This window comes from Antennarius striatus, chromosome 22 (assembly GCF_040054535.1).
Source record: "Antennarius striatus isolate MH-2024 chromosome 22, ASM4005453v1, whole genome shotgun sequence".
In the NCBI taxonomy this organism is placed as follows: domain Eukaryota; kingdom Metazoa; phylum Chordata; class Actinopteri; order Lophiiformes; family Antennariidae; genus Antennarius; species Antennarius striatus.
The window spans coordinates 15,868,756-15,882,150 of NC_090797.1; the positions used below are offsets into that span (position 1 = coordinate 15,868,756).

General features: G+C 50.4%; 1 protein-coding gene across 1 annotated transcript; it reads right to left on the reverse strand.

The window, feature by feature from the left end:
* Positions 1-552: 552 nt before the first annotated feature.
* Positions 553-12,950, reverse strand: rint1 (RAD50 interactor 1). Its single transcript, XM_068307160.1, has 15 exons — positions 12,730-12,950; positions 12,532-12,657; positions 10,210-10,325; positions 9,894-10,067; positions 9,670-9,810; positions 8,385-8,562; positions 7,738-7,848; positions 7,380-7,605; positions 7,107-7,244; positions 6,890-6,984; positions 5,992-6,096; positions 5,472-5,692; positions 4,261-4,441; positions 1,139-1,257; positions 553-890 (listed from the first exon to the last, which is right to left on the reverse strand). Exons 1-15 carry the CDS (start codon positions 12,931-12,933, stop codon positions 677-679), a joined length of 2,349 nt encoding a protein of 782 aa, XP_068163261.1. The 5' UTR covers positions 12,934-12,950; the 3' UTR covers positions 553-676.
* Positions 12,951-13,395: the final 445 nt, after the last annotated feature.

The following is a 13,395-nucleotide window of genomic DNA, read 5'->3' on the forward strand; positions in this document are numbered from 1 at the left end:
GATGTAGTCTACCTGTGTGCTCCTACCTCCACTCTTATAGGTCACTCTATGTTCCTGCCTCTTCTGGAAGAAAGTATTCCCTACAGCCATTTCCATCCTTTTTGCAAAGTCAACTACCATCTGTCCTTCTTCATTCATCTCCTGGATACCAAACCTGCCTATCACCTCCTCATCACCTGTTTCCTGCACCAACATGTCCATTGAAGTCTGCTCCAATGACAACTCTCTCACTTCTAGGTCTGCTCTGCATCACTTCATCAAAGTCCAACCAGAATGTCTCCTTCTCCTCCAGCTCACATCCTACCTGTGGAGCATACCCACTAACAACATTGAACATCACACCTTCTATTTCTAGCTTCAGACTCATCACTCTATCTGACACTCTTTTTACCTCCAGGACATTCCTAACAAACTCCTCCTTCAAGATAACTCCTCCTCCATTTCTCTTCCCATCTACACCATGATAGAACAACTTGAACCCTGCTCCTAAACTTCTAGCCTTGCTACCTTTCCACCTGGTCTCCTGGACACAATCAAACCTCTGACACTGTATTCAATTAATGTTTTATTTGATATCATAAATTTTTCAGTGGCAACAAAACAGAATAAAGTTAATAACAAAACAGGAACAAGAATCTTGAGCTAGCATCAAGCTACCAGTCATTGCTGAACGGTTTCACCATCCAGGCCAGGAGGCCCTGAGGCTCAGGAGGATCGACACGTCACTAGGTGACAAACAGAAAACCCCCAACTCATGCAGCGCTGCCTCTGGAGAAGGGTCTGCGGCAGCCACCCCGTCGTTCCTGGTGTCCTGTGACTCCTTCAGGAGATCCCTTAGCAGAATGGCAGAGCCCACATTAAGACCCAGGATGATGCAGGCCTCCTTCACGCTGCAGAGCAAACACATTAGAAATCAGGAGACATGGAGGACGGAGTGAATTCAGCACCAGGGAAGTTGTGAAGGACTGAAAGCAAAAGAATTGACTACTGATCTTTTAAAGGCAACTTCAGAAATGTGAGGAGATTTGTAGACGTGAAGCTGATTTATAATCCACTCACATGTGCACACCCTGTGGTGAGGAACAGGTGGTACATGTGAACATCACGTTGTGCATCACCATGGTTTACACACACTCACTGTTTAAAGAAGTTCTCGGGTCTTTTGCAGTAGTGACCGAACAGAGGAAAGAGGTTCCTGTTCGTGTCAAACTGCAGCTGAGCGGCGCCTCCATCACTGAAATGATTGGACAGGATCACCTGACAGAGACGTGAACATGTTCACAATCAGAGCGTTAAACAGTAGACTACAGCAGAAGACCACAGTAGGAGCAGCGCCACCCTGACCTACATGAACCGTAGGACAGAAATAAAAACAACACAATGATTTCCAAACCCTGACACCCAAACGCCACAGAAAACGGCGCCCAGACCACGCTAATGTTGACCCGGTCGTGTCAGTAAGGTCTGTGAAGCTGGAACCAGGTGGCATTGAGGGCTGTCAGAAGCCCTACCTCCTACCTGACCTACGGTCCCAGCTGCTGCAGCTCTCCTCCATCGTGTTTTATGTTTCACATATTTTCAATGGGAGACTGCGGGGGGGGGCAGGTTAGCACCCAGCCTCGTCTCCTGTGCTGTCAGCTGCTGCCAAACGAACACAAGGGGTTTCACTGGGGGCTGACCCCGTCACTGAAAGACCCCTTCATCAGCCGGGTGGGACCAGAGCACTGTCCAGCACTGACCTTCACCTGTGTGGCGCTGTGGCTCCAGCGTCAGGACAAGACCTAGGAGACACTCTGAGGTAATCTGTCTCTAATCCGTCAGGGCTGTCCTCACCACTGTCTCTAATCCATCATCTGTCATCACCACTGTCTCTAATCCATCATGACTGTCCTCACCACTGTCTCTAATCCATCATCTGTCATCACCACTGTCTCTAATCCATCATGACTGTCCTCACCACTGTCTCTAGTCCATCATGTCTGTCCTCACCACTGTCTCTAATCCATCATCTCTGTCCTCACCACTGTCTCTAATCCATCATGTCTGTCCTCACCACTGTCTCTAGTCCATCATGTCTGTCCTCACCACTGTCTCTAATCCGTCCATCATGGCTGTCCTCACCACTGTCTCTAATCCATCATGACTGTCCTCACCACTGTCTCTAATCCATCATCTCTGTCCTCACCACTGTCTCTAATCCATCATGTCTGTCCTCACCACTGTCTCTAATCCATCATCTCTGTCCTCACCACTGTCTCTAATCCATCATGACTGTCCTCACCACTGTCTCTAATCCATCATCTCTGTCCTCACCACTGTCTCTAATCCATCATGACTGTCCTCACCACTGTCTCTAATCCATCATGTCTGTCCTCACCACTGTCTCTAATCCATCATCTCTGTCCTCACCACTGTCTCTAATCCATCATCTGTCATCACCACTGTCTCTAATCCATCATGACTGTCCTCACCACTGTCTCTAATCCATCATCTCTGTCCTCACCACTGTCTCTAATCCATCATGACTGTCCTCACCACTGTCTCTAATCCATCATCTGTCATCACCACTGTCTCTAGTCATGACTGTCCTCACCACTGTCTCTAATCCATCATCTCTGTCCTCACCACTGTCTCTAATCCATCATGACTGTCCTCACCACTGTCTCTAATCCATCATCTCTGTCCTCACCACTGTCTCTAATCCATCATGACTGTCCTCACCACTGTCTCTAATCCATCATGTCTGTCCTCACCACTGTCTCTAATCCATCATCTCTGTCCTCACCACTGTCTCTAATCCATCATCTCTGTCCTCACCACTGTCTCTAATCCATCATCTCTGTCCTCACCACTGTCTCTAATCATGTCTGTCCTCACCACTGTCTCTAATCATGTCTGTCCTCACCACTGTCTCTAATCCATCATCTCTGTCCTCACCACTGTCTCTAATCATGTCTGTCCTCACCACTGCATCTAATCCGTCAGGGCTGTCATCACCACTGTCTCTAATCCATCATGACTGTCCTCACCACTGTCTCTAATCCATCATGTCTGTCCTCACCACTGTCTCTAATCCATCATGTCTGTCCTCACCACTGTCTCTAATCCATCATGTCTGTCCTCACCACTGTCTCTAATCCATCATCTTTGTCCTCACCACTGTCTCTAATCCATCATGTCTGTCCTCACCACTGTCTCTAATCCATCATGTCTGTCCTCACCACTGTCTCTAATCCATCATGTCTGTCCTCACCACTGTCTCTAATCCATCATGTCTGTCCTCACCACTGTCTCTAATCCATCATGTCTGTCCTCACCACTGTCTCTAATCCATCATGTCTGTCCTCACCACTGTCTCTAATCCATCATCTGTCCTCACCACTGTCTCTAATCCATCATGTCTGTCCTCACCACTGTCTCTAATCCATCATGTCTGTCCTCACCACTGTCTCTAATCCGTCAGGGCTGTCATCACCACTGTCTCTAATCCATCATGTCTGTCCTCACCACTGTCTCTAATCCGTCATGGCTGTCCTCACCACTGTCTCTAATCCATAATCTGTCCTCACTACTGTCTGTAATCCATCATGGCTGTCATCACCACTGTCTCTAATCATGTCTGTCCTCACCACTGTCTCTAATCCGTCATGTCTGTCCTCACCACTGTCTCTAATCCATCATGGCTGTCCTCACCACTGTCTCTAATCCGTCATGTCTGTCCTCACCACTGTCTCTAATCCATCATGGCTGTCCTCACCACTGTCCTCACCACTGTCTCTAATCCATCATGTCTGTCCTCACCACTGTCTCTAATCCATCATGTCTGTCCTCACCACTGTCTCTAATCCGTCCATCATGGCTGTCCTCACCACTGTCCTCACCACTGTCTCTAATCCGTCCCTCATGTCCATTGCTCCCCACTGTTGACCTAAAGTCTTTAAAGTCCTGATTTGGTTTTCTGAGAATGGACTGGGGCTAACCTGAGTGACAAACAGACTCCCCCAGGTGTGGAACCTGTTCCTCCATGCTGTTTATTGCTAGCAGTGAGGAGGCCATGGACGGTTGCTCCTGGCTGTGTGTCAGCGATCACATGGTGTTGGTCTGGACCTGGTTGTGTTCTTAGTTTGATTGTGGTGAGTTAATGTGACTGGTTGGAACTCGTTTTTAGGGTAATAGGGACAGAAACCTGCCCCTATGACATCATCATGCTGAGTGCAGCAGTGGAGAACGAAGCCCACACGGGTTCCACTGAACACTTACTTCCTGGTACAGGAAATGATCCAGTCTCTCAGCCAGACCCTGCCAGGCCAGTTGGAACAGAGGAAAACTGAGGACCTGATGGAGGTTCAACAGTCTGTCCCTCACACATAGCATCATGGGACATGCCGAACTGGACAGGGTCATGATGAACTGGTCCTGCTGGGATGGTAGGGACAGCCACCTTGAAAACCAAAGAGAGGGAAAGTAAACAAGAACATGTATCAGAAGCTACTGGAACAGAAGAGAAAGTCTCTGGAGAACGAGACCAGACCAACATCAGAACGTCAGCCGCTGGTGCTCCGTCCATCTGACAGTCGTTTGTCAGCCGTCAACACATTCTATGATGTAGGAACCAACGCTGTCCTCCAGTAGGAACTAAATGATGTAGGAACCAATGTTGTCCTCCTGTAGGAACTAAATGATGTAGGAACCAACGCTGTCCTCCAGTAGGAACTAAATGATGGAGGAACCAATGTTGTCCTCCTGTAGGAACTAAATGATGTAGGAACCAATGTTGTCCTCCTGTAGGAACTAAATGATGTAGGAACCAATGTTGTCCTCCTGTAGGAACTAAATGATGTAGGAACCAATGTTTTGGGGTCAGGTTTCTGCCTGGAAACATTAACTGACGCTGAACTGTGAATGTTTACTAGTTGATGTTAACTATTGGTGGATTAACTGACAAACTTATTGAAATCAAACAGAGTCATCAAACATAAAGGGGCGTGTCTGACTTGTGATGAGCAGGAAGTGACATCAGTGCGAGGTGGAAAACCTCAGTGGATTAAAGCTTGAACCACGTGTTGGTAGGATGAGGTCCACCTGCATCACACCTGTTCTGGTTTTATAAACAGTCATCCCTCGTGCATTCGCGCATCAACACGCGTGGCTTCACCACATCGCTGATTCTTAGTAGGTAGTCACGTGATACCGTATGCGCATTCTATTGGCTGACGGCATTCGAAAGTGCAGTCTATCAGGGTGTTTTAAAGGTAACACAGACGGTGGTTTAATATCAGTTTGGGGGGGTTCAGAAACGTTTAAATTACCGTAAACAGTTTGCTGCTGTATCGCAAAATGTTGCTGTTGGGGGTGTTCCTGGAACACATTAGCCGTGATAACGAGGGATCACTGGATCGTCTGGATATGGACCCCCAGCGATCTGACCCCGACTGTTGGTTCCCGTCAGACGATGAACGTCGGTGTCTCACCTCTCCTGGCAGTACGGTTTCGCCCGTTCTGTGATTTCTCTCATGGTCCAGTCCAGCAGCCTCCCCATCATGTCTCCTTTCAGACGGTCCAGCAGAGCCAGCAGCTCTTCAAACAGAGAACCCTCCAGAGAGGCCAGGCGACCCATCTCCATCGCCCCCAGGCCCCCCAGGATCAGGTACTCACCGAGGGAGACTGCTGCCTGCTGCAGCTGCAGGAAGAACTGGAGATGGACCACAGGAAGGTGTGAACACATGTTGGTTACCAGAAGGTCAGGGGTCGCTCTGTAGACGCTCAGATTGTTCTCCCCTGTAGCCTCCAGAGCCCCCCAGGAGCTTTCACTCCTTTGATTCAATAAATCACACAATTTGTGTCTAAATTTCTTTGTTGCCAATATTTCAAACTGTGCTGACAGACCATAATCACACAGCAGCAGGATATGAGCCTCGCTATGTTCACACGATTTATGTACGCTGAAGACCCACACAGACCCAGTAACACACACATCCAGTGGGTACACACCACGTTGTCGCCCCAGTCGCCCAGGATGGTACAGATGTAGTGAACAGCGTTCAGGATGGCAAAGTACCGGGAACCCAGTGGGCAGCGAGACTCTTCCTTCATCACCTGAAACACAGCAGCTGCATCATCATCCTCATCATCAGGACACACCAAACCGTGGTGACTGGACAGTCCTCCACAAACCCCCCCAAGAACCCGAAGCCACAGCAGAGAACTGGATCAAAGCTTGTTCATGGAAAGTCGAGTGAAGGACAAAATGTGGTAGAAAATGTCCACGAGCAGCAGGGAGGACCTCTGGCTTGAGAAGATCATCCAGCAAAGATGATTCAAGAACCTGGAGGAGCTTCACCAGGAGTAGACTGAGGCTGGAGTCAGAGCATCAAGAGCCTCCACACACAGACGTGTCCAGGAAATGGACTACAAGAGTCTCAACAAGCTGGTCCAGAACCACAGACAGGCTCACAAGACACTCAACTTAGGCTCAGAACTGGACCATCGCTCATTGGGCCAAAGTCATAATGAAGGAAATTTAGCATTTCACTCACAAACCGACGGTCTGGAGGAGGAGTGGAGAGAGACAGAATCCACACTGCTGGAAGTCCAGGGTGGACTGGACATGGACTTCTGCTGGTCCATGTCCAGCAGAGGACATGGACCAAACCATGTACTCTGGTGTTGGTCCACTGGGTTTGAGCAGGTCCACAGTGAGTGAACAGTCAGGTGGGGGTGTAGACACCGCCGTGCTCCCCTGACTGAAGCTACAGTGACAGAAGTCCCAGCGCCAACAAACGGCTGAAAGACCTGGATATCTCCATGATCATGGTGACACTCAGGGAGTTGGAGCTGACGAGCTCTTCATCAGTTTCCCTCCTCAGTGAGTCACCGTGGCGACGGTTACCTGGGTGAGTCGAATGCGGAAGTCGTCCAGCAGCTCCCTCTGCAGCCCCAGGAACTTGAGCTGTGCAGACGGACAGGGTAAGGCCCGGTAGCGCTCTGCAGAGACCAGAGACCAGAGACGAGCCTCAGGACCTCCTCCCAGGCTGCAGACGTTTGTCTCCGAGCGCGTTTTCTATTGTGTGTGTGGATGAACTCCACAGGTTCACCATAAACCTGACCTGTGATGACCTGCAGCAGCGTCATGAAGGTCTCAGCGCAGTCTGGAGCCTTCAGCTCGTCCATGTCGCTGATGTCCTTGTACTGAGAGCTCCACGCCCCCTCAGCGGACAGCATGGCGTCCATCTTCTCCACGGCCACTGCAGACACACAGCAGTACGGGATCAGGGTCAGGGTCAGAGCTCAGGGGTCAAGGGTCAGGGTCAGCAAGCATTTCCACACATCAGGCTAGTATGTAGAAGAACACGGGACACCAGACATCAACATCAGCTTACTCTTCTTCTCCACCACGAGCCACTTCTGGAGGACGGCGTCGTCCAGCAGGAGGTGCAGCACGCCGGGCAGCGCTGCCGGGTAGGAGTGGGGGCCTCGCAGGTCCTTCTCAAACTGCAGCAGCTCCTCCACCAGGTGGCAGAAGAGCCCGTCGTCGTAGAGCAGCCTGGAGGCGTCGCTGGCCACCTTGTCCTGCACCACAGCCAGCAGACCTCGACACAGCTCCACCTGCAGGCCGGGAGGCAGCGGCGCGCCGAAAGGGATGTTAACGGAGCAAACCTGCAGCTAGCTGACAGGCTAACACAGGAAACACTAATCAACCCCCCCGGTGAGAGGAGGGACCGTGAGGAAGAAGAGTACCCTGGCACTGATGGGGGCCCCGGTTCTGTCCAGGATGGGCTGGATCTTCTCCTCCATGAAGGTCGTGCTGTGACCAATCCACATCAGGACCTGTGTGAGGTACCACTCAGGCTGGAACACACACACACACACACACACACACACACACACACACAGACACACACACACACACACACACACACAGACACACACACGAGGGGTGAGTGTTTGACTGACGAGCTACAGACGTGTGTGTGTGTGTGTGTGTGTGTGTGTGTGTGTGTGTGTGTGTGTGTGTGTGTGTGTGTGTGTGTGTGTGTGTGTGTGTGTGTGTCTGTGTGTGTCTGTGTGTGTGTGTGTGTGTGTGTGTGTCTGTGTGTGTGTGTGTGTGTGTGTGTGTGTGTGTCTGTGTGTGTGTGTGTGTGTGTGTGTGTGTGTGTGTGTCTGTGTGTGTCTGTGTGTGTGTGTGTGTGTGTGTGTGTGTGTGTGTGTGTGTGTGTGTGTGTGTGTGTGTGTGTGTGTGTGTGTGTGTGTGTGTCTGTGTGTGTGTGTGTGTGTGTGTGTGTCTGTGTGTGTCTGTGTGTGTGTGTGTGTGTGTGTGTGTGTGTGTGTGTGTGTGTGTGTGTGTGTGTGTGTGTGTGTGTGTGTTCTCCTGAAGGAGAACTGACCTTGCTGAGGGAGTTGGTCTGTCGGTTCCCGTAGAAGTGGTACCTAAACCTCTTGCTGAGGGGCAGAAGCATGATCTGGATGGGGAGGCAGAGAGGATTGTGGGTCGTGGGCGGGGCTGAAGACACAGGCTGGCTGGAGGACGAAGACACCAAAGCCCTCTGAGACAAGACGTCATCACTTCAGGGGACGTTAAAGAAACCAGGGACTGAAACACAACATCTACGGTGTCCCACTCTAAAACCTGTATATGTATATATATACAGGTAGTTAGATAAATGTGGTAAAAACACTCCGTATTCCCAGATTCACCACCGGACTGTCCTGAAATGGGAGGAGTTTAACTTCTCCTTTATAACCTGCTGATATCACTGCTGCTTCCTGTTGTCAGGACACAAGTGTTACTTGTGTGTGAGCACACACAGGTGTGTGTGAGCACACACAGGTGTGTGTGAGCACACACAGGTGTGTGTGAGCACTCACAGGTGTGTGTGAGCACACACAGGTGTGTGTGAGCACACACAGGTGTGTGTGAGCACTCACAGGTGTGTGTGAGCACACACAGGTGTGTGTGAGCACACACAGGTGTGTGTGAGCACACACAGGTGTGTGTGAGCACTCACAGGTGTGTGTGAGCACACACAGGTGTGTGTGAGCACACACAGGTGTGTGTGAGCACACACAGGTGTGTGTGAGCACTCACAGGTGTGTGTGAGCACACACAGGTGTGTGTGAGCACACACAGGTGTGTGTGAGCACTCACAGGTGTGTGTGAGCACACACAGGTGTGTGTGAGCACACACAGGTGTGTGTGAGCACACACAGGTGTGTGTGAGCACTCACAGGTGTGTGTGAGCACACACAGGTGTGTGTGAGCACACACAGGTGTGTGTGAGCACACACAGGTGTGTGTGAGCACACACAGGTGTGTGTGAGCACACACAGGTGTGTGTGAGCACACACAGGTGTGTGTGAGCACACACAGGTGTGTGTGAGCACACACAGGTGTGTGTGAGCACACACAGGTGTGTGTGAGCACACACAGGTGTGTGTGAGCACACACAGGTGTGTGTGAGCACACACAGGTGTGTGTGAGCACTCACAGGTGTGTGTGAGCACACACAGGTGTGTGTGAGCACACACAGGTGTGTGTGAGCACACACAGGTGTGTGTGAGCACACACAGGTGTGTGTGAGCACACACAGGTGTGTGTGAGCACACACAGGTGTGTGTGAGCACACACAGGTGTGTGTGAGCACACACAGGTGTGTGTGAGCAGAAGGATACGAGGTCTGCAGGGCGAGCAGCTGCGTGACCAGCAGCTCCAGCTGGCTGCTGACTTCCTGCTGGTTGGCGGTGGGCGTCAGCGACTGGGTGGGAGGGGAGATGATTGGCCAGTGGAGCTGGGTCAGGACTTTCTCAAAGTCGCTGTGGAACACGTGAGGAAGGGAGTTTAGGTCCAGCAGCTGACGGAACATTAGGTGTGTGTTTCTGAGGGGGGTCCAGGTCACCTGGTCAGACGGTCTTTGATGATCTTGTGCCAGAAGTGGAGCGTTTCCCGCAGGAAGTCCCTAAGGTGGGAACACCTGGACTGTTCCAGACCCGTGTCCAGAGCCGCCATGGTGTCCACGGCCCGGATGGCCTCCCACACACTGCTGGTCATCAGACACTGCTGGACCGCAGCACTGCAGACGCACACACACGCCCCCCGGGACGGATCAGAGGTGTGGACCGTGTCTCAGAGGTTCAGTACACCTGACACCTCAGACACGTCAGCCATCATTACCCAGAATCCACCTCCTCCTGCCTGTCCACACACGTCCATACCTGAGCTCCTCTATGTGCTGGAGGCAGCGGAGGTACTTGGTGTGTCTCTCCACAGTGTCAACATGGTGGACCATCTGGCCCAGATCATCCATCCAAGGCTGAGCCTCCTGCAGGTGCTGTAAGACCAACGTGAAGAGACAGAGGTGTCAAAAAGACGTTTGTTAGGAACCTGGAATCTACATAAAAACTAGGATTTAATCATTGAGATATTTGTGCCTGGTATCAACAGCAACAACTGGGTCATCCTCCTGTAGGAACCAAATGAAGTAGGAACCAACGTTGGCCGAGTTAGGTTTCTACCCGGGAGCATTACCTCAGTGGATTAAAGCTGGGCTTGGCCTCTACAGCCTCTACCTCTAGGCTGGAGCTGCTCCCACCACACCAAACTGGTAGACACGTCCTCAACCACACCTGCCGCGTCATCACAGGCTACCTCACAACAACGCCAGTCTCGTGCCTCTGCACACTGGCTGGCATTGGCCCCCCCTCACATCAGACGCTCCATCGTTGCACAAGATTAGCGAAGAGCATAGGAGTCTGATATGAAGCACCCTGTAGGGACACAGCACCCCCATCCAGACTGGGGGCGGCAGTGGCTCAGCGGTAGAGCGGACGTCTTGGGACCAGACAGCGCCCAGCCATCGGCGGTTCGATTCCCGCTCCAGCCAGACATCTTTGGAGTGTGAGCTGACAGTGGGAGGTGTCAGCTCTCCTCCCAGCCACTGCCGAGGCGCCCTTGAGCAAGGCGCCGCCCCCCCCACAAGCTGCTCATTGGGGCGCACTCCGAAGTCGCGACCCGTCCCTCCACCTCTCTTGTACTGATTGTCATTAACTGCATGCCTACAGGCCCCTAGTGTGTCTTGTGTTCAGGGGCCTGTATACGATGTTTGTGTGTACTCTGACTAACACAAACATATATATATATATATATATATATATACAGTATATGCATGTACAAAAAAAAAACTGGAGTGGAAAACATAATTTCCCCGTTGTGTGGATGAATAAAGTGGATTTAATCTTTAATTTAATCTTAAAATCCTGAGCCAGTTTCCTGGCTCTGGATACTTTAGTACTTAGAGTAGTAATGACATTACGTTAGTATTTAGAGTAGTAATGACATTACGTTAGTATTTAGAGTAGTAATGACATTACGTTAGTATTTAGAGTAGTAATGACATTACGTTAGTATTTACAGTAGTAATGACATTACGTTAGTATTTACAGTAGTAATGACATTACGTTAGTATTTACAGTAGTAATGACATTACGTTAGTATTTACAGTAGTAATGACATTACGTTAGTATTTACAGTAGTAATGACATTACGTTAGTATTTACAGTAGTAATGACATTACGTTAGTATTTACAGTAGTAATGACATTACTTCAGTATTTACAGTAGTAATGACATTACGTTAGTATTTAGAGTAGTAATGACATTACGTTAGTATTTAGAGTAGTAATGACATTACGTTAGTATTTAGAGTAGTAATGACATTACGTTAGTATTTACAGTAGTAATGACATTACTTCAGTATTTACAGTAGTAATGACATTACTTTAATATTTAGTCGTAATGACATTACTTTAGTATTTACAGTAGTACTAACATTACTGTAGTATTTACAGTAGTACTAACATTACTGTAGTATTTACAGTAGTAAAGACATTTAACTGACCTCAGATGGAGTTTACTAATTGAAATATAACTGAAAACGACTTAAAAACAATTCAAATTACAAACAACCTCATGGAACCAATTGTGTTTGTAGGTTGAGGACTTCCTGTACAGTAGGATGAGGTCTACCGGGTTGGGGTTACTGAACTACCCCCAGTCCCAGAACTGGTTATCTGGAGAGGAGCAGTCTACTCGTGCAGGTGATCGGGTGGGTGTGGTCTACTCGTGCAGGTGATCAGGTGGGTGTGGTCTACTCGTGCAGGGGATCAGGTGGGTGTGGTCTAATCGTGCAGGTGATCAGGTGGGTGTGGTCTACTCGTGCAGGGGATCAGGTGGGTGTGGTCTAATCGTGCAGGGGATCAGGTGGGTGTGGTCTAATCGTGCAGGTGATCAGGTGGGTGTGGTCTACTCGTGCAGGGGATCAGGAGGGTGTGGTCTACTCGTGCAGGTGATCTGGTGGGTGTGGTCTACTCGTGCAGGTGATCAGGTGGGTGTGGTCTACTCGTGCAGGTGATCAGGTGGGTGTGGTGTACTCGTGCAGGTGATCAGGTGGGTGTGGTCTACTCGTGCAGGTGATCAGGTGGGTGTGGTCTACTCGTGCAGGTGATCAGGTGGGTGTGGTCTACTCGTGCAGGTGTGCACCTGTGTCAGCTGGTCAGACACCTGCCCCTCCCTCTGCAGCAGCGCCTCCAGGCGGCCGGCGGCCTCCTCCCCAGCGGACAGAGCCTCACGGACCCTCGGGGGCCCGGAGCTGGAGGCGGTCAGCACCTGAACCAAACACAACCACGGGTCAGCCTGGACCAGTGACGTCACGGCGGTAAGGTGTGACGTCAGGCTCACCTTAGCCTCCAGGATGCTGGTGTCCTCCTTCAGTCGCTCCAGCAGCTCGCCCACGCTCTGCAGTGACGTCACGTCGCTGCCGACGTGTTTCTCTAAGAAGTCAATGACGTCATCCGTGGGTCCTCCCGGCGACGTGGAGCCCGAGGTCTCCACGGCATCCTCCGGTCTGTCGTGCTGTCGCTCCGTATCTGTCTCGGCCGCCATCTTTCCTCCACAGCGGTGACGTGTTCGTCTACGTCACCGTCTTCTTCTTCGTTGGTGCCTAAAGGATGTTTCTAGAGCATGGAGTGTGGCTTTACCGCCACCAGAGGGCGCCGTCTGCTGGAAGGGTTGGACGTCTCCTGTATAGAATACATGAATAAAACTGAACAGAACTTCAGTCAGTGTGTTGATCCTTGCTCTGTCTTATAGTATAGGAAATTGATTTACGATTATTGATTCTTGCAGGATTCAAAACAGCAATAAGAGATATAGATTACATGTTAATGAATGTCCATGTATTATAAATACACACTTATGTGTTCATGTGCATGACCACGACCGGCATTTCACATTCCTGCCTATTGATCCGAACCACTAAACTGGTTCACCTGGTGAATGAAGCACTAAACTGGTTCACCTGGTGAATGAAGCACTAAACTGGTTCACCTGGTGAATGAAGCACTA

What these genes read in the sequence shown, in the direction of transcription:
- rint1 (XM_068307160.1), bottom strand. Translation starts at nt 12,933, where the DNA reads ATGGCGGCCGAGACAGATACGGAGCGACAGCACGACAGACCGGAGGAT. An exon ending in CAGCACATAGAGGAGCTCAG is followed by an intron (nt 10,068 to 10,209) that starts GTATGGACGTGT and finishes GTGCGTCTGCAG; the next exon opens with TGCTGCGGTCCAGCAGTGTC. An exon ending in CTGCTCGCCCTGCAGACCTC is followed by an intron (nt 8,563 to 9,669) that starts GTATCCTTCTGC and finishes CGTCCCCTGAAG; the next exon opens with TGATGACGTCTTGTCTCAGA.